This window comes from Chaetodon trifascialis, chromosome 4 (genome assembly GCF_039877785.1).
Source record: "Chaetodon trifascialis isolate fChaTrf1 chromosome 4, fChaTrf1.hap1, whole genome shotgun sequence".
Lineage (NCBI taxonomy): Eukaryota > Metazoa > Chordata > Actinopteri > Chaetodontiformes > Chaetodontidae > Chaetodon > Chaetodon trifascialis.
This window is the reverse complement of record NC_092059.1, coordinates 18,273,131-18,292,056: the sequence shown is the minus strand read 5'-3', so window position 1 is coordinate 18,292,056 and position 18,926 is coordinate 18,273,131. Positions and strand designations below refer to the sequence as shown.

The following is an 18,926-nucleotide window of genomic DNA, read 5'->3' as shown; positions in this document are numbered from 1 at the left end:
TTTTCTTCTTTCCACAACACACCTTCTTTACATGGCACACATAGGCAGCATTCAGACTAAGTAATGAGACTAACTGAAGCAATCATGATTTTGCAGTTTGTATGTCACATTGTCCGTTTTTCGCTCCACTTGTAATTAATGATTCAAACTGGTCGATACAATATCAGTGTTCAGTTATGACAAAAAGATTTATGTGTGACCATACCTTTAAATCGCTGTCTGAGTTTGGGTGAAATAGAGCTTAGCAGAACCATTGAATACTGTAAATAGTAAATAATCTATAGGAGTGTTTTTCCACTGAGAGGTACTATATGGGCATCAGGGACATCATTTTCATATGCTTTATTTTGCAGCTGACAATGAATCATACAATGAATCAAAGGAAATAATATACATCTCAAGGAAAATGTTAACAAGATGATGAGGCGCATGCAAAATGAGAATCTCTTCTTTATCTGCTTTGTTTTTTCACTTCCTTCCCTCGGTACAGCCAGATGGCAAAGCTCCAGCTCTGCAGTCCTCTTCATACACTCATCATATTTGATGGGCGTCCTGCTGCCGAGTTTCAAGGAGGCCATGTGTTTACGAAATGACACTCGTGACAAAAGAAAACTTCTATTTAGCAAGCTGATTCTTGGGTGGGGTGCATGGGGGCAGCAGCGTGTGTGCATTTGTGTGTGTGTGTGTGTGTATGTGTGTGTGTGTAACTGTGTGTATGTTGGAGAACAAAGATTGTGGGAAAGTATATATTGTGCTTACATAGGAGCAAGGCAGTGGGAGAAAGGTTCTGTGTGTGTGTGTGTGTGTGTGTGTGTGTGTGTGTGTGTGTGTGTGTGTGTGTGTGTGTGTGTGTGCGTGTGTGTGCATGTGTGTATGTGTGTGTGTGTGTGTGTGTGTGTGTGTGTTCGTACCAGCAACATCCGTCTCTGTTATCATGTTGGATGCCTGCTGTCTTTTAATGACATCCTGTTCCTTTCTGTGAGTTTTTTTTTTTACTATGTTACAATACATTTTATCATCATTTTTGTCCATTTAACATTCCAATACAGAAAGATTTTTTTTTTCACATTGATTACCAGTAATATCATACATTGTGGGCTCTCCTCCGTTGATGGATTCAAACACTCAGGACAAACCTTAGTTTAAAAAAAATCATCTGTTGTACATTTGCAACTGAAACAGGTTTTATGTTGGTTGTTTATTTGTTCTCAATATGCTATCATCTTATCCTAATATTGTCTTTGTCTTCAATGGTGAGGAATTCCCATCAAAGTTTTCCCCTTCTGTTAATACTTTAGGGAATTTTCAAACGTCGGGATGTATGGCTGTAATGCCCCAAGATTTGTTCTCCCTGAAAGAAATGATAGAGTAAGAATATATTAACTACAGAGCAACCTGGCTTTACGGGGTCTGCATTTACTCTTACTTCATTTTAGTTTTACCAATATGCTATGCATAAATATATACTATATATGTATATAGATATATATCAATATATGCTTTGCAGCATTACTTTGATTTAAATTTTAAAGCCATGTTCATGCATTAAAAAGCAATTTCATATTTTTGACTGCAGGGTTTAGATGCAAATCCATGGGGCATTACGTTAAAAACCATAAACATCATAAAATAGGAAATAGAAATAAAAAATGGAAGCAAAAATGAGGACGTTTAGCTGGTCATTAATAACTGAATGCTTTCTCATTTGTTGATGTGATAAACGAAAACTGTATTCAAGATAGAACACAAAAATGGCAAGTGTAATGAAAAATAAAACCCATTTAAAGCAAAGTATTTTTATTCACACAAATTTAATAAGATATATAACAACCGTTTGGTCCATAAATATTTAAGGGGAAATAGTTTCTATACACCATCTTTATCAAGAAACAGGGAAACATGGACAATCTTGATAGAACACTTACTGTACTCAACTATTAACACGAAGATCAATATATAAGGTTCTTGGATTACCCAACTATATCTGAAAGAGTGCACAAATGCTTTCTATGACATCGCTGCCCCCTTTTTAACAGGATACACCATAAAAAGATCTTCGGAAATAAGATGCAAAACAGTACAAAACTAGTGAGGCGTCAAAAGGATGTGAATCAGTTAACAAAGAACACATATATCCTGAATTTCACAAACTTTCTCCCAAGTTATAGCATAAGGCACATAGTAGAACTGAGTTAGGCATCTACTTCATTAAGTAGATTTAGAGTACCACTTTGTTCTACGATAGAACAAATTGTGACGCTCACAATGAAATGTATCAACTCCATTGAAGATTTTGCTCTGTCTTTCTTTTCTCTCCATCTTTCAGCCAGAAGAAACATGTTTTTGGTCTGTTCAGTGGCAAGTGTCATTAAAGAAAGTATAAATATGGCCAAAAAGGAGAACACATGGACAATGATTTCCCACTGGCTGCCTCTTACGACTCCACCTATCTGAGGTCATTTGAATGTTCATGTCAGCTCTACAAATCTAGTCTGCAACGTCGCAACCACTTAATTTCTCACCCCTACTCCTTTTCCCTTTTAAAATCACATCGTTACCCTGAGCAACATGATAAAAACAATAATGCACTTTTCACTGGGCAGTATATTGTCAGTGTGCAATTGAGTTTAACTGTGGATCTATGGATATGTTTACTAGGATTTATCCTTTTGACTACGGTTAATCTATGACGCCAACAAATCCGAGAAAGTGCTCTGTTATGAAAACAATCGATTGCAACAGTGTCCATAAACTGTTCTCCGATCCAAATTTCTCTCGCTGATTTCCAATTATTATGTGACTGCATTACATGTTGAACAGTTACCACTGTACAGATTGTAAGATTTGCTTCTTTCTCTTTATCGCAGTAGATTTGTGAATCTAGACAAAAACGTATGTGGTTTCAGCATCTACCTGCCATATAAGCTGCAATGGTTCGGTGCTTATAACGCAATTTAGACGTTTTACATGTAGCTCTGTGAGATATTTCAGTGTCTGATTCCATCCAACTCAGTCTTAAAGACCGAAACATTCGGAAATAATTAAAGCCTGTTTTCTGGAGTTATCCATATACAGAACATTCTACAAGTTTATTTCCCAAATTATTTCAAAACAGAAAAAAAAATCTTTAAATTGGATAGTGCGAACACAGTGCATACATAAACAGGTTTCTGAGGGCAAAATACTCATACTATTTTAAAATTTACCAATTAACCATAAATTAGGAAGGGCTTATTTTATCATAATTCAATACAAATGTACAAATAAAGTCAAATCAAGTTAATAAAAAAAAAAAGAGCTAGTTTTCCAGACAAGCTTCAAGTTTAGTTATTTTTTTCCGATGAATTGTGGGATCCATGACAATTTTCTAATGCCTTGAACTTCAAAATGTCCCATCCAAAATCAATCTCTGCATACTGTAAGTCGACTGCAGACACGGGTGCCATGCGGTTTCAAATGCTACACATTAAAATGATTTCCTTGTGTTTTAATGTGGTCGCTGCTGTTCTTGCTCTTGTTGTTCTTGTTTGTGTACACAGTACAGCACTTTCTGTTCCAAGGAGCTGTCTCTGGTAGATTTAAAGGTGTCACTTAAAAAAAATAAAATGTAAATTGAGGAAAGAAAATTAAAGTAACTCAAAAACAAAAAAACAAAACAAAAAAAAAATCAGATCAAAAACTCAGTCTGCTAGAGATAGCTTGTTAGAAAAGGTTTGTCAAGGTAGTTTGCGAAGGACTCCCCGAATCATGGCTGTCCAAACTAGAGGTGACGGAGGTCACTACAGTGATAGAGGGGTTTGTCAGGTCTGTTAGTGTGGCCGCGCTGGAGGGGGGGGTCAGGGCCCCACTGTCAGATGAGGGTGGAGGGAGTGAGGTGCCATCAGCCTTATCAACACCTCCATTCTCCTGTCGCAAAACGTTCCTTCTGAATTTGGCTCTTGCGTTTTGGAACCAAACCTGCAAACCAATCCCAATGTGGCTTTTACTCTTTGTTTTTAGGATTATTTTTTAAAAAGAAAGTATCAAATCATTTGTACATTGGTCTACATATCAAGTTATCACAGCTATGACTCTATCAAGATGCCCTTGCCTTATATATGTAAATCTTTATATGGCAATTTTCATACATTATTTTGAGCTTGTGGGGCAGATAACAATGAACCAGTTAGCTCCTGAACACTGAATATAAGAAAGTGAATTTTAATAGCACGTCAAAACAATACTTTTGTCCTTTTAAAAAAATTTTTTTTATCTGTGAGAGTTGAATTACACCCTTTTCTGTTTCACAGATAAAAAGAAATACGTGCACTCTCATTATTAATAATCAGCTACAGTTTTAAACTTAAGTTTCTACACGTAAGAACGACTTTTCTCCTCTGTTTCTCAAAAAAAAAAAAAAGCATTTAAGAATCTGCAAATTTGCTGATAAAAACCCCTGGATATACATCTAATGACTAAATGGGCCAACCAAACAAACAAAATCAAAGAGATGACTTCAATGATAATACTGGTGTGAAATGAGAAGGACGTGGAGGAGGAGTGGGGTGATGCAGACACAGACATGGGGTGATCAGATCAGTAAGAAGAATGGCTCTCTGCTTACCTGTAGAACTCTCTTAGTGAGGCCTGTTTTCTGGGCCAGCTGTTTTAAGTCCTTGGCATCTGGGTTGTGGTTGATGGCAAAGTAGGATTTCATTGTCCGCAGCTGATGGTGCTTGAAGGAGGTCCGCATGCGTTTGGTCTTCTGTGTTGGAGGGTAGGCCTGCTGGTCCCGGTCCAAGTGATCGGTGTCGTTTTCATTACAGCCTGAAAGGGCAGAGAGCAGAACACAGAGGGGGCTCAGGATCCGGAAGGAACAACTGCAAAAGATGGTCAACTCTGCAAGTGGCTCGTTTTCTAAATGCTCAACTATTTTCTTGAAAGAAGCGATAAAGCAGATCTCTCCACGTATCAAGACAACGCCATTCAAATCTGATTATTTGCAATGGTCACTAATGAAATGTTACACCGCATTTAGGGCTTAATGTGAAGTTGAATATTTTGTTACACTGTCTGGTTTTGAAGGGAAAGTAAAGACACAATTAAGAGCGTTGATTAAGGCTATCACATATGGACTTCAGATCATACATTTCAGTGACTTGCTATGTTAACAGATCTGTCATTTACCGCAATGATAAATAATGAAGGTTTTGCTATAATTATAAGACAAAATTAGAGCATGCAAATAAGTGAATGTCAAGAAACTGAAATGTATTTAACCTCCATGCATATGGTAACACATTGGAAGTGATTATTGTGGTTTAAATATAATCTGTGTTATTCCATTTCAATAAAAGCAAAATGATGTATTTTTACCACACGCTAGAGCCGAGCTAAATTATTTCTGCTGGTGTTTGCAAAGACTAATAGGCCTAATGGGCCTCATTTGTCAGTGGCGCAGTACTGCAAGTGCAAAATGATGGTGAAATGCAAAAATGGATCCATTAAATTAAATACATGTTTGGCTTAACTGTGCTGCTGAAACCTGAAAAATCTTTATTTCACTATTATATTCTTTTACAAATTAGATTTTTGTATCTTTCTATAATGTTGTGACAGAATAAACTCCAATGACAAATAAATACTTACATGTTAAATTGACATGTGACTGACTGCTGAACATCTATATGCTTGGAACCAAAATATACAATGAAATACAATTAATGATATTCTGATAATTTATTGATTTTTTATGTTTGCTGTAGAACCTATGATATATATGGGAACAGATCTCATATGATCTCATCTCCTCCTTGCCTGCAAAAGGAGAGGAGATTTAGCATGCAAAGAATAAGCATATAAATTATATAGTAGGTTGTATTGATTTCCATGTCTCCTTGTAACAAAAATGCTGACCATTTGTTTTTCTCAGTGCCTGATAAAATATCAAGCGAATTAAACCAAGATTTCAGCATAAAGATGAGATGCAAAAAAATGATTATTGGGTTAAATCACAAATCAGGTTGATTAAAGCAGGTTTAATAAACTATGGGATACATGTTTTAAATGCGTGGCACTGCGTTATGCACGTGTTATGGCGTGAATTATGTTTATTGCTATCTGAGACTTCTTCTTTAGACACCAATACGCACCATTAATATGACAATCATTGACATCCATGCTCCTCTGTTCCAGCCCTGACTGGATTGTGTTTCACTAGATATTACCCACTAGGGGTCTCTATATCCAAACAAGACCAAACTTTACAGTGGTGTGGAATACTCAGTAGACACACACCTTTCCCTGGTGAGAACTAACACGAACGTGCTCGCTAAAGCAGAAACAAAACCTCAAACAAAACCTCTTCCTATTTGTCATGAATATGAGGCTCCTGATCTGCAGAGCGATATATTAACCTGAACAGATCATGCTGAGAAAGGCATCAGAGGTGTGTTTGTGATAGTTTAACACAGCACACGAAAAAGAACATTAAATCTGTCATCTGTTCCCTATTTTTTTTTTTTTTTTAATATTTAGTTTTATTTTCTATCAAATTTTAATTTTCGTTTATGGAGTAAGTTGAATGTAAGGTCGTTTTCAATGCATATTAGAAAATTTACCCTCTCAGAAATGAATCAAAAAAGGCATGTCGCTTCAAGAAGTCTCTTTTCAAATTAGAAAATGTATTGTTCCATTTCTATCTGTTCTATTTAAATATCCCAGATGAAAAATAATATTCCCACTGTCTGTGGTGCTTCGTAATGAAGGCACAGGGACATCGTCTTCCTGTATCTGATGTCTTTCTCTGTGGGATTTTCTTTCGTGTGATTTTTTTTTTTTTTTTTTACCTGCTGTGGTCGCATTATACTTTAACGCTTTGTTGTGGTATGCATATCCTGCCATGCACGGGCAAAAAAAAATCCCAGCGCTATAATAGTTATTCCTCTATTAGGCATCATGAGGACTTTAGGATTTGCATAATCTCTTGGAATTGTGTTTACGAATAACAAACCAAAGCCCTTCCAGCCGGATCTGGGCTGTACAGTGCTGTGCTGAGAGCCCCTGGTCTCTCCCTGCAGCAGGCCCCTCTGCACGGCGCTGCCGTGTCCCTGCATGAGAACTGCGCTGACCGCCGCGCAGGAGGCCACAGATTCCAACGTCACCTTCAATTAACGAAGAACAATTAACGCGCAGATTACCCTTATTCCTCCCTATTCACCGCGAACAGAGGAAACCTGGCGCACAATGACAAACTTTGTCAACCGCACACTAATTCGCAGAAAGCGGCAACAAAATGGGGACGCTGCAGGGGGGTTGGGGGGTTTGGGGGGCGGGGGTCGCTATAACATAGCGATTCAATGCGAGATTTGGGATGGAACCTACATTAAACAGCAGCTTAATGTTCACTGTGATTACAGTTTTTTGTCTTCCAGCAGAAAGTCAAAGCTGATTTTGGCCGATTTTTACGCATCATTCGCGCCCCTCACAGCCATTCTGCGCATTTGTTTTTAACTAAAATAGGCGTAATTATAAAAGTCGATGGGCAAGTTGACGGAGAGATCATTGTCCGTGCAACACACGCCCCAGTTTAAAGCACAAAAACGACGCGTTAAAGACGCGTGGACAGACAGCTGAGGATCAACTGGCTGCGGGCGCAGTCACACGCAGGCCATGTTCTCCTCCGTTTGCATGTATTTATTTCATGTATGGAAGGTAATCATCGGCCGCTACAGCTGGGGCACCGAGGAACCGGTGGCTAGGGTCGTCTGGGTAATGGGGAAAAAAAATTGAGCCTGAATTTTTAAAATGTAATTTTCATTTTGGCTGTTTGCTTGTTTGTTTGTTCGTACGTATGTTAAAGTTAATCATTTATGTCGTATTTTATTAAAGTAAAATCAAACCAATACGACAACATTTTGGTCAGAAAATTTCGACGACCATGGAGACTTTCGTGAAGAATGCATGAACCACAATGCAGGAAGCGGTTCCAAAACTGGGGTCAATGGGCCAACAGGGGTCTTTCAGAAGGCTCCAGAAGGATTTGACCTACAAAGAATAGCTAAGTGTTTAATTTCACAGTAGTTTAATAGAGCTGATTGACGTACTGCGGAGCTCGGTGTGTGTTTACTATTGGTTTCAGTGTCTCCCCGCTGCTGGGCCTGTCCACACAGTGTATCAGGCCAACAGCTAAAGGATGGAGCTCCTGTGGCACCAAAACAAACAACCCAAAAACTTGGGCAGACTATGAACACATGACTTTCTGTGCGTGTTTGTGTGCTGTCGACGTGAAGCCCTGCTCCGAGCGGCGAGCTGCCTCACCTGTGTTGTAGCTGGGTATATCTATCCCCATGGCCGGGCTCTTCCTCTTGCGCGGCCGTCCCTTCTGTGCCGTACCGGTGCCGTTGAAGTACGGTAAGGAGAGGCCGCCGCCCTTGGCTGCCAGCTCGGCGAAGTTGAGCTGGGGGTGGTAGTCCGGTCCCTGCACCAGCGTCTCGAAGTGGAGCCGGCAGTACACCAGGCTGTCCTTCATGCCGAAGTGGTCGCCCGTGGTCAGCGTCTTGTTGCAAGTGGTGCACGTGAAGCAGCTCAGGTGGTACACGGAGTCGCGCGCCCGCATCACCATCTCCGAGGCCGATATCCCGAGGTGGCAGCGCGCGCACCTCTGCACGGAGAACCTTCTGGAACAGACACATCGTCAAGACTCCTCATACACAGAGCCCGAAGGGGACAAACAAGAGGACAGAAGCGGTGGACAAGCGTGCTAAACCTACACTGTCACAGGCTAAAGCGGCTAACAAGGTGTTTGGCACGTACGTATTTGTCTTTTATGTCAGTGACAAAGCGTTGTGCATATTTGACACCGCTTCAGTGTATATGGCAGCACTAGAGCAGGCCTGTACGCTGAGGTTACACTGTGGGCTAATATGACCACATCTGGCCTATAACTAGTAACGGTTGGTCGATAGGCCACACTTTGGTAAGCTTACAAATGTTTTCTATGTACCAATATTTTCTCTGTTAAATAATTAAAAAGTCAGTGTACAGCTTCAGTGATAAACCGTACAGCTGCTAAGGCCTTGGTAGTGACATTAAACACAAAAGGTTACAGGTGTTAGAGTGGTGAGACAGCTAACACATTTCGCATTTAACAGCAGCTCTTTCCTGGGTTATTTTTACTATTATAGTGGCTTGTGCATGGCTTTATAAACGTATACAATATGGGACAACATATTTGACCCGTAACAGCATTTCTTCATTGGTTATTGTCCAAACTCGGGCATGCTGGGTCACTGTGCATGCTGACAAAAGCCACTAAAATGGATTTTTTTTTTTTTTGATAAAAAATAAAAATAAAAAAGGTACAGTGGTGTAGGCCTTCTCTTTTGTGTCAGAGGGTGACTGTAAGTTAATATCCTGCGTTACACTCAGAGCCAACGAATAAAAGTACGATCTCATATCATAACTTATTACCAATTAACACCATGCAGGGCCGCTGGGAGAATGTTATGGTTTTATTCAGACAAGAATGAAGCCTAATTGGACCAAAAAGCTTCATCATGCTTCCAGATGAGCGGCTACAGCCTGTTGAATCAGGGCTGGACAAAAGTTTGGGACTAAAAAAAAAAAAAATTAAACAACAACAAACGTTATTTGTTCATTCAAGAGTTTAAGGTGCATTTTCCTTTAAAGCCAGTAGAATAAATGGTCCTCAGCGTGCATGGGTGGGTGGGTGTATGCGCGTGCGTGTACGTGCAGGAGACTGAACTTTCACTCAAAGCTAAAATTACGCGCATGATTAACCGTATTTTTTCTTACCTGTAGTAATCCTCCTTGCAATAGATACTCCCATCCTTGGCAAAACACGTAAGCTCCGACTCCAGCGCTAGTTTACATTCACAGCATTTGAGGCACCGCAGGTGCCACTGTTTGTCCACGGCCAGGAGGTAGTATCTATCCGAAATCTTGCCGCCACAGCCGGCGCACAGAGCAGGCTTCTCTGGGCTCATAGAAGGCATGGTCTGAGGCAGAGAGAGAGAGGAGAGCTCATGGCAGCTACAGTGAATCCTTCAAGAGCCTGCTGGGGAAATCCTTTACAACATACGTGAAGCAGATGCAGAAACAACAGGCCTTTATGGCCATGAAGTTAAACTTTCTTCCTATCAACACGAGGCCCTTTGTAGAGCATTTTAAACGCACCGTCAAACAGACGCAGGTTCGGTGTGTTCATGGGCCCCCCAAAAGAAATGCCTGCCATCTATCAAACAACTGTGAACTTCTGAATTTAGCTGAATATGGAGGAAAATTAAATCAAATTGTATTGCAAACCCAACATTATATTGGCATAATCTCTTCTTTCTTCACCAAACAACAAATTCACTAACAGTTGGGAGGAGAAACATATATTTTAAATATTGAATATAGGCCTCTTAAAAAAATTACAAAATATATTGTTTCCAATTAAAATAAAAGAAATGTAGAACTAATAATAATAATAGATCTAATAATAATAATAATGATAATAGTACACCGTGTTTTTGTCAATAGTTAGGCTATTTGTAAATGTATAACTGAACTAAAATTGCTCAATTTGTTGACAGCAAACAAATGAGTGCTGCTTTAAACTGCAATGTTTTATTTGTTGTTTTACATTGCGTTAAAAATATATTTAGAGGCTTCTGCTTGTAAAGTTGCAGTCAGTTGATGTTTATAGTAGCTGATTATTTTGAGCAGCTTTTGAAATACTAACAAATTTACACCATGAGCAGGAAAGTCAATATCCAAGACAAAACGAAATTTGGCCGAAGATTTTGACTAAAATATTTTACCATAATTTAACAAAAAGAAGTAACTGACAAATCCTCCTCTCAGGTCTCCTACTCACCCCCAAAACAACTGTGCGTTTCCCCGCACGTTAGCGGTGCCACGGTGGCCGTTTACGCAGTGACGAAGGTTAAGTTTTAATATGAATTCAAACACGGCTCGACCGGCCTCTTACCGACTCTCTCCCGTTCAGCTGCATGCCCTTCGCCAGGCGCGACTCCGTTTTCGACCTTCTCTCCATCTCCTCCATGATCCCTTGGATGTGATCCCCGGAGATCCCGTGGAAAAGCATGGCTCCCGGTCCTGGACGCAACGTGCAACTGCCTGCCTCTGTCTTGCAGCCCACAACTTCCATATACTGTAGCTACCGCAGCGCTGCGCCCCGCTCTCTCAGCGCATCCGAATGGGCTCTGAGGCTCTGAGAGAGGCGCACAAAACAGCGACACAAGCCCAGAGGCTCAGATCACCTCCTCGCCAGAGTGCAAAGGCAACTGGAAGAAAAGAAAAACGAAGAAACTACAACATGGGTGGGACAGTTGGAGTGGTGGTGGTGCTGCACCAGCTTTTTCCCTTTCTTCCCGTGAATGTCTCTCCTCCAGAAAAAAAAATATAGTCCAAATGATGCGACAAACCGGTGTGGAAGTGGTGGTGGGGAGGGAGGAGGGGAGGGGAGGGGGCTACAGTGTGAACTCTCGCCAAAAAATAATGACACAAAGTTTTTGTTGTTTCTTTTTGGTGATTTCTCTCTCCCGATTTTCCCAGTCAGGGGTTCCTTGGTGCTTGGAGGTCAGGTTGGGACTGCCTGGATTTGAGAACCGTGTCCTATTTGTGAAGAGCCCGCAAAGCCTGCCCAGTCTGAATAATTTGGTAGGAGGAGTCCCCCTCTCTCTCTCTCCCTCTCTCTCTCCCTCCTCTCACTCTGTGTCTCTCCCTCTCGCTCTCTCTCCATCGCCACTGATTCCTATTCACCAACAAAGAGCTGTCACTCTTCCCTCAAAAACTCCCGATTCTGGCTGCGCGAAGGACCGCTATTTTATGGTATTGACATTTTCATTACTTTTATTCCCCTCATTTACAGGAGAGGACGCTGGACTGTAGTCATGACATGCATAAACCGAAATGGGCTTAGAGTAAATCGAGTGTAAATATTGTCTTTAACATGTCTTAGACAAATAATATGCATCCGAAGTGCAATAAAAGCCAGTGGAGTTTTATTAAAAGGGTCAGAGAAAGGGATAGCTGATTCTCCTCCATGAGGACTGTGATCTGGTTTCATCTGGAGCTCGAGGGTCCACATTTTTAAAAACCTCACAAATTTAGGGGTTTAATTCGTTCTTTTCCAGGTTCGTGTGGTTGTCCCAGAATAACATGATAACTCACTGTGTGTGTATGTGTGTGTGTGTGTGTGTGTGTGTGTGTGTGTGTGTGTGTGTGTGTATTGTTTGGGGCGGGGCAGTGATCAGTGATAGGCTAGAGGGCGGGGACAGATTGTAGGCTATTAAACAGTTTGAAAGACAAGGCATTTTAAACACAAATGAATGAGATTCTGGTTCAAAATAAAAGCATCCTACGCCATTACAGCCTATTTACTCAAATAAGATAATCACACACCAGCTTATCTTTTTCCTGAGCATGTTGATGCTCTGTGGATAGACTTCAGTTGCTGAGGCGATGAACCAAACTCTTTTTTTAATGCATGTAAATATAGGCTCTTCTTTTCAGAGCAGGATCAGTTTTGTTCCCATTAAAGGCTCATGTGAAGCAGGTTTGTTTTTTTTTCACAGCCCAGCACTCTTTAACCCGGCTCTTTTTTCTCTCACTTGAAATAGGTCAAAATCTTGTTTACCTGCGGGAGAGTTGATTTGATGATAACAGAAACAAGATCGCAACTATAAACATATCTAATTCATATTATAGTAAAATAAAAGCAGACGAGCGAGAAAAAAAAAACACACCCAGCTGGTGGTCATCACCTTCAAGTATGTTTTCAGAGATTCATGTGGTTTTCTTTTTTTAATTCCCTGTACTTTACTGAATATAATCCAGCGTGGAGGCGAGACCGTGGAGCTACAATAAAGATCTGTGTCAGTTTTAAAGGGTGTGAAAACTGTGCCACGCAAATAAAAAAAGGCAGACCGACTGGCTTTGCTGTCCAGCACGCGGGCCAAATATGGTGACAACAAACCCAAAATGAGGCAGCTCAAGGTCAGGGTTTTCACTAACACGACGCAGGCCTTTCCAGCCCTGGTCCCTGCGAGCCCTCAGCATTTCTCCATAAAACAATAGATATACCGGCTGAATGTGTGACTCGGATTTGGTCCCATTAATAGATCTCCTGAGGCTCAGGTGTGGATGCTTCATCTCAAGACGTGTACAAAGACGCGTAGACGTGCAACCCCCCCACCACCCCCCGTCCACCCACCCACCCACCCACCATGAAGTTGTGTTGGCTTTAATTGGAGGCCCCTTGATAACAGCGCTGTAAGACAAGGCTTGAGCCCTTCTCTCCTGGACGGACTGGACCTGCAGCTGCTCTGCAAAGCACCACGTTAATTTGCGCTCGGTCAGTGTCTCAGCAGCAGCCGCAGAGCGGTGAGAAAAGGACTCAAAAAGGACAGACGGATTTCATTTCACCTGGACAAAGACGCCCTGAGAGGAGTGATCAACTCAGCTCTGTGTGATATTTAATCTGGCTGCTGCTTTTCTTTTCGTTTTTTCCCCTCCTCCTCCTCCTTCTTCTTCTCCTCTCCGACAAAAAGGCGATTTCTGCTTTCAAAAACTGGACTTACGCACAAAGTGAAATATAAACACTGCATGTGCATCCATCATATCGTTAATGTCGATAAAAAGATACTGTTTTGACCCGTTGCCTGCAGCAGTGACATTTCATTTGACTGAAGAGGGTTTAACAATGTGTCAGTGAACACCAAGGGGCTGAGGGAATAATGTCTTTTGTGTTGTCATTTTCATTCGTTTCCTTTTCTTTGTGTCTAATTGGAATATTACCTGCTACAGAAGATCTATTCACGACCCGCTCTTTTAATTTTAGCCTCTGAATTCATCGTGTCATTTGGAGAAAGTTTGCATAAACCAAAGCCACGAAATCACGATTTTGCAAACAAAAATAAACAAAAAAAGGGAAAATTTTTAGTTTAGAAATAACAGTTCTCTTTTGATTTCTAAATATATCCTGTTAATTAACATTCTACTGATGTATGTTAGCCATCACATTTCATCACTGGCTTTAAATAAATTGAAGGAGATGAATGTGGGCGATTCTGTGTCATTTGTCGTTTAGTTTCTGACAATGATTTGCCCTAATTTAACATTTGCGATCTTCAATGCCCAAATGAAAGCTTTTTAAAAACGCCAAATAACCGCTGCTTATTCATGCACTGAGCACCATTTCAAGCCTCTGACGCGTTTTAAAAATTAAATAAAAACACTGTTTAAAATGGCGTGTAAACCCAGAATGGCTCAGTGGGCCACTGACTTTTGTCATATGAATAAATAAAATAAAAAACCCCATATCTCAGTTTTAAATACAAACAAAATTACTCAGCCTACATTTTAAGAAAAGCGTCATACATTTATATTTCCCCTGTAGCACCGCTTAACTTCTGCGATTTTGATCCCATTTATAACTATCTTAGCCTACATATTTACATAATTAAGATAGTCAGGGGGAAACGATTTGTTAAAAGCAGTCTGTAAATAAAAATACAGGTAAATAGAGTTGATCTGGGTTTACCTTCCACCACATCCCTGCTGATTCCGGAGAATATTACCCATGTTCCCTCTAACGCATCAGATCTGTCGCGCATTGCTTCACACGCGCTCCTCAGTGTTTTTTTGTTTTTGTTTTTTTCTTTTCTTTTTTTTTTTTTTTTTTAAAAAAGAAGCAAACCTTGTATTATTGTGTCCCTTACAGAAGAGGTCTTACCTGAGGCTGTGCGGTGGGAGAGATCCCCGTGCAGCGTGCAGGCTGAGGAGCTCCGGACTGAGCGCGCTGAGGAGACAGAGGAGACGCTGCCGGTAGATGGGGGCTGTTCCTCGTTTCTGAGCTTCCAGCTCGAGTTCGAGCGTCAATTAAAACACAAGACATTTAAATATTCCTCTCCCGCATGCAGGCAGCGCTCAACACAGCACAGCACAGCACAGCACAGCACACACGCGCACACACACACAAACACAACGCTCAGAAAATGGGAAGCTATGAGCCAGTGGCCTACTCAGCATGTAGGTTATAATATGCAATGTAGTCATAAATTAAACGAGGATAAACTACATAATCCGGAGTCGGTGGTCGCCAAAAAGCAAACTATAATAAGATTGAGGAATAATTCAGCACAGTTCTATGTTTGTTTTTTCTTTAAACGCCACTTCTTCTTTTGGCTGATACTTCTACAACTACAATGGATGAATTCAGATCCCAAAGTTGTGTTTTTAAAAGTCGTTTATTATTAAGGGGGGGTAAAAGTTATGGTTGGGTTCAGAGCTCTTAGAAATTATAATCCCAAAATTTACAATGACGTGTCGAACGTATATGAGCTGTGTGCGATTCAAGGCAAACACGGCTACAGCTGTAATTTCAGTGGTGTGAGGGCAGAGGTTTGTGTGAATGAATCATTAGAGAGGTTTGTAGTCAAAGTCGATCAATCCATCTGACAGAGATATGCGGCACAGAAACACAAAGCCTGCTGGAAACAGATATTGATACCAAAACGAATTATTTTCAAAATAAAAGTGCGAAACCATTTCTGAATTGTACTTTATTTGAATCGCATACTTGATCGTCTAAAACGACCAATGATGGGTAAATTGTTAGGATCATAGATTTTCCTCAATTTCAAAAAAAACAAAAAAAAAAACAACAACAACAAAAACAACAACCCTATACTAAATAATAGTTAAAAAATAAATCCTATCAGTATGCCCAGCCTCTGTTCTATTTTTCCCACTGGTTATGTTGGATTAATCCTCCAAAAATAGCAACAATATGAAAATGATGTCATCCTTGGGTTCATATTTCATTTCCCCCTAAAGTGTGGTGCATGTCTCTCCATCTGTCTCACCTGGAGAATAGAGCTGACAAACTTCATATAAATTCAATGCAGTATTGAGTGTGTTTAGCCAGGAACCACTCAACACACACTTGGCCTCATGTTGCAACATCTAATGAATAAAGAAATTTTGTTGATGAAAAATTTACCACTATTTAATAATGTCAAGTTTTTAGTAAATATTAATATTGTTTATGCTTTGAAGATGATTTGATTGTGCCTGGCCTATAATGAGACTGTATTTTCTCAATTTAAGGCAGTAAAACTAATATTCATTACCTTACTGTATAATGTGCCTTTTGCATTTGTACTGGTGTGATTTCCTCGTGCATTATTGGATTATTATTCACCTGACAGGGCAAACATTATGACAACAAGCCATTAAATAATAATAAGATTGACAGCAGAATATAAAACGGTGCATGCTGCTTCCACTTGAATTTAATGTTTACCTTTAACATGACAAAGACAAAAAAAAAAAAACCTACTCACACTGGCTACTCAAGAACAATACTGAGGAATAGATGGATTTCAATTGACAACAAGTGAATGGAATATTGTGTGAGTGAGCACTGAGGATGAGAGCAGAGGGTGACAATTAATTACACCTCTGCACTGCTTGCATAAATGATTGTGTGCCACACTGCTAACAGTCATTTTGCTTTGCTCCTTCCGCCTGGGCTGACATCACAATGTATCTCATCAATAATGCAGCGGCACTGAGATCCATTTCACTGTGTACCACAACGCGAACCGTGCACGCAGCGTTCTCCGAGCATGATACCCAGACAGGCTCTGCAGCGTGCTCGGTTCAACGGTGAAGCCACAGATACAGCATCCACCCAGGATGCCTGCCTGCCTCCCTGGCTGCCTGGCTCCTAGGGCATGGTGGTTAGATTACCACACATCCAGGGTTCATCTGGAGTTATCAGTTCTGGGTCACCTCAAGTGACACTCCGTCTCACAGAGAGAACTCTCAGTCACTGCCAAAGCATGGCCAGAAAAGGAGAGGAGGAGAAGGCGAGGAGGCGAGGAAATGAAGGGAGGCCAAGGAGGAGGAGAGGGAGGAGGAGGTGGGAACGCTCTCCCAGGATCCACTGTGGTGCAGGGAACCACAGGCTAAACACTGACAGAATGAAGGAGAGGAGTGGGAAGGGAAGGTGTGTGTGTGGGGGGGAGGGGGGTTGAGGAGGAGGAACAGAGGGAGGAGTGAAACACTGTAAAGCTGTATCCCAGTCACATGTATCCCAGTCACATGAGCCAGGGCGGGTGGGTGAGACATCCTGGAAATATTTACAAACACACAGTGGACATGGCTTCATAATTATTGAAGGAAAGGAAATATCAAAATACATAAGCGTGAGAGAAATATGACCAAAGCGCTGTTTTTATGGCTGATACCTAGAATTAAAATGTCTAACAGTGATTTAGAAAAATAATGATAGACAGGAATAAGCCTATAAATAGATTTGTGAGGCGTCTCAATCCTCATGCATCCTGTTTTTCATTTCCATCCTCTTTTTCTCTCTCCAGGTCTTTCTCCCTCACTTTTTCCCCTCTCCTCCTCCAACTCCCCGCTTCTTCCACTTTCTCTTTTCTGTCTCTTCCAACCAATGCTCCCCCCCCCATGCCTCTCACCCCCCCCCCCCCCCCCCCCCCCCCCATCCCCTACCTCCCTCCACCCCTCCTTCGATCTCCTCCCTGCTCTGCTCTGCTGGAGCTCAAATCACAACCCCGGTCCCTGGCAGATGGAGGATAGGAGAGAGAAGCTCTTAACTAGCCAGCCTGAGCCTCTGCTCTCTGCACACCAACTGCTGCCTGCCTCCCCTCCCTGCCTTCAGAACGGCTCCAACAGCACATCGCCACCTCCACCCACCACCCCCTCTATCTCCTCTGGGGACAGAGTATCCTCCTGGGGAATGGTGTGCGTATTAGTCCATATCTGGCCACACTAGAAAGGACATGGAAACATAATAGATGGATGTTCTTTATCGCTATATAACCTTCTGGGGCAAAACGGCTTTTTCAGAGAAGGCACACTGGTTTAGGTGATGCTTGTATATGATGTGATGTTGTCAAACACTCTCTTTCTTCCTACTTCAACCATTCATTGAAGACAGGGGAGAACATAATAAATAGGTTAGATAGTGTGAAAGCTACAAAAAGAGCAATTACATCCCTTTTCTTTTAAGTGTGGACAAGAAATCACTGATATGACTGCATAGATGTCAAACCAGGAGGGAAATAAACAGGCCAAAGTGCTCCTGGGGTACTTAGGTGCCCCTGACCGCCCCTGACTCTCCTTTTATCTGGGCTCATCTGGCGGCTATGACTTGCCCTGGCATGAGCCTGACCACCAGTTGCGGTCTGAGGGAGAAACTGCTCCTCTGTGCTATTTGCAGCCCTGTCTGTCCAAAGGAATCTGGTGCGCTGACTGTCACTCAGTGGCCATGTGTGTTTTTTATCACTAATTCTACCACAGGGATCGGGGTCGTCCATATGACCACTGTGGAGGCTGCTGCCCTGAGGCGGCCTGACATTGTCTGTGTAGAACGACCAGACGTTGATGTAAGGGCTGCTCAAATGCTGCTTGAATAGCAAGACACGCGCACGCATCCACATGTGCACGCACACACAAACGCACAAAGCTGTGCCTGGCCAATTGCTGAGACTGATGTTCCTTTCAGCCATCATACGGCTGACACTCAAGTTGTTTTTTTTCCCCGCCAACCCTATGTCAGTTCCTGGCTGGTCTGGCCAGCAGTGATGGAGACACTGTAACTGACTGTGGTTGGGTCCATTGGCCGCAGGGCTGCTGTGCTTGTTTGAGATGGGGGAGGGTGGGGTGGGGGGGGCTGGGGGTTGAGGGAGGAGGGGCTGCTTGGCCTGTCAACTGGTTGTGACTAGAGCCTGTCTGGTCACAGTTCCAAACTGGACAGCTCTCTCTTTCTCTGCGGCTAGTGCCATCGTCCTGTAGAAAGGCCCACAGTATAGAGCTGCCACTCTGCTCCAGCGCAGCATATGCTCCGGCTGAAGGTCAGAGATGTTCAGTCCAAAATGCCT

General features: G+C 41.8%; 1 protein-coding gene across 8 annotated transcripts; it reads right to left on the bottom strand.

Annotated features, from left to right (window-relative positions):
* Positions 1-319: 319 nt before the first annotated feature.
* On the bottom strand, positions 320-14,880 carry lhx9 (LIM homeobox 9). 8 transcript variants are annotated; one of them, XM_070961288.1, is made up of 6 exons: positions 14,744-14,880; positions 10,976-11,291; positions 9,796-9,998; positions 8,299-8,657; positions 4,604-4,806; positions 321-1,351 (listed from the first exon to the last, which is right to left on the bottom strand). In XM_070961288.1, the coding sequence occupies exons 2-6, from the start codon at positions 11,153-11,155 to the stop codon at positions 1,295-1,297; spliced, it is 1,002 nt and encodes a 333-aa protein (XP_070817389.1). In that variant the 5' UTR covers positions 11,156-11,291; positions 14,744-14,880; the 3' UTR covers positions 321-1,294. The 8 variants fall into 8 exon arrangements, with proteins under 8 accessions (XP_070817388.1, XP_070817389.1, XP_070817390.1 ...); XM_070961282.1 differs by lacking the exon at positions 321-1,351 and adding an exon at positions 1,784-3,957; XM_070961283.1 differs by lacking the exon at positions 321-1,351 and adding an exon at positions 1,784-3,957 and having other exon boundaries at positions 10,976-11,218; positions 14,744-14,869.
* Positions 14,881-18,926: the final 4,046 nt, after the last annotated feature.

Excerpts from the sequence above, each read along its gene's own strand:
- lhx9 (XM_070961282.1), bottom strand. The coding sequence starts at position 11,155 with ATGGAAGTTGTGGGCTGCAAGACAGAGGCAGGCAGTTGCACGTTGCGT. Across the intron at positions 9,999-10,975 it reads AGCTGAACGGGAGAGAGTCG|ACCATGCCTTCTATGAGCCC; the intron begins GTAAGAGGCCGG and ends TCTCTGCCTCAG. Across the intron at positions 8,658-9,795 it reads TGCAAGGAGGATTACTACAG|AAGGTTCTCCGTGCAGAGGT; the intron begins GTAAGAAAAAAT and ends TGTCTGTTCCAG.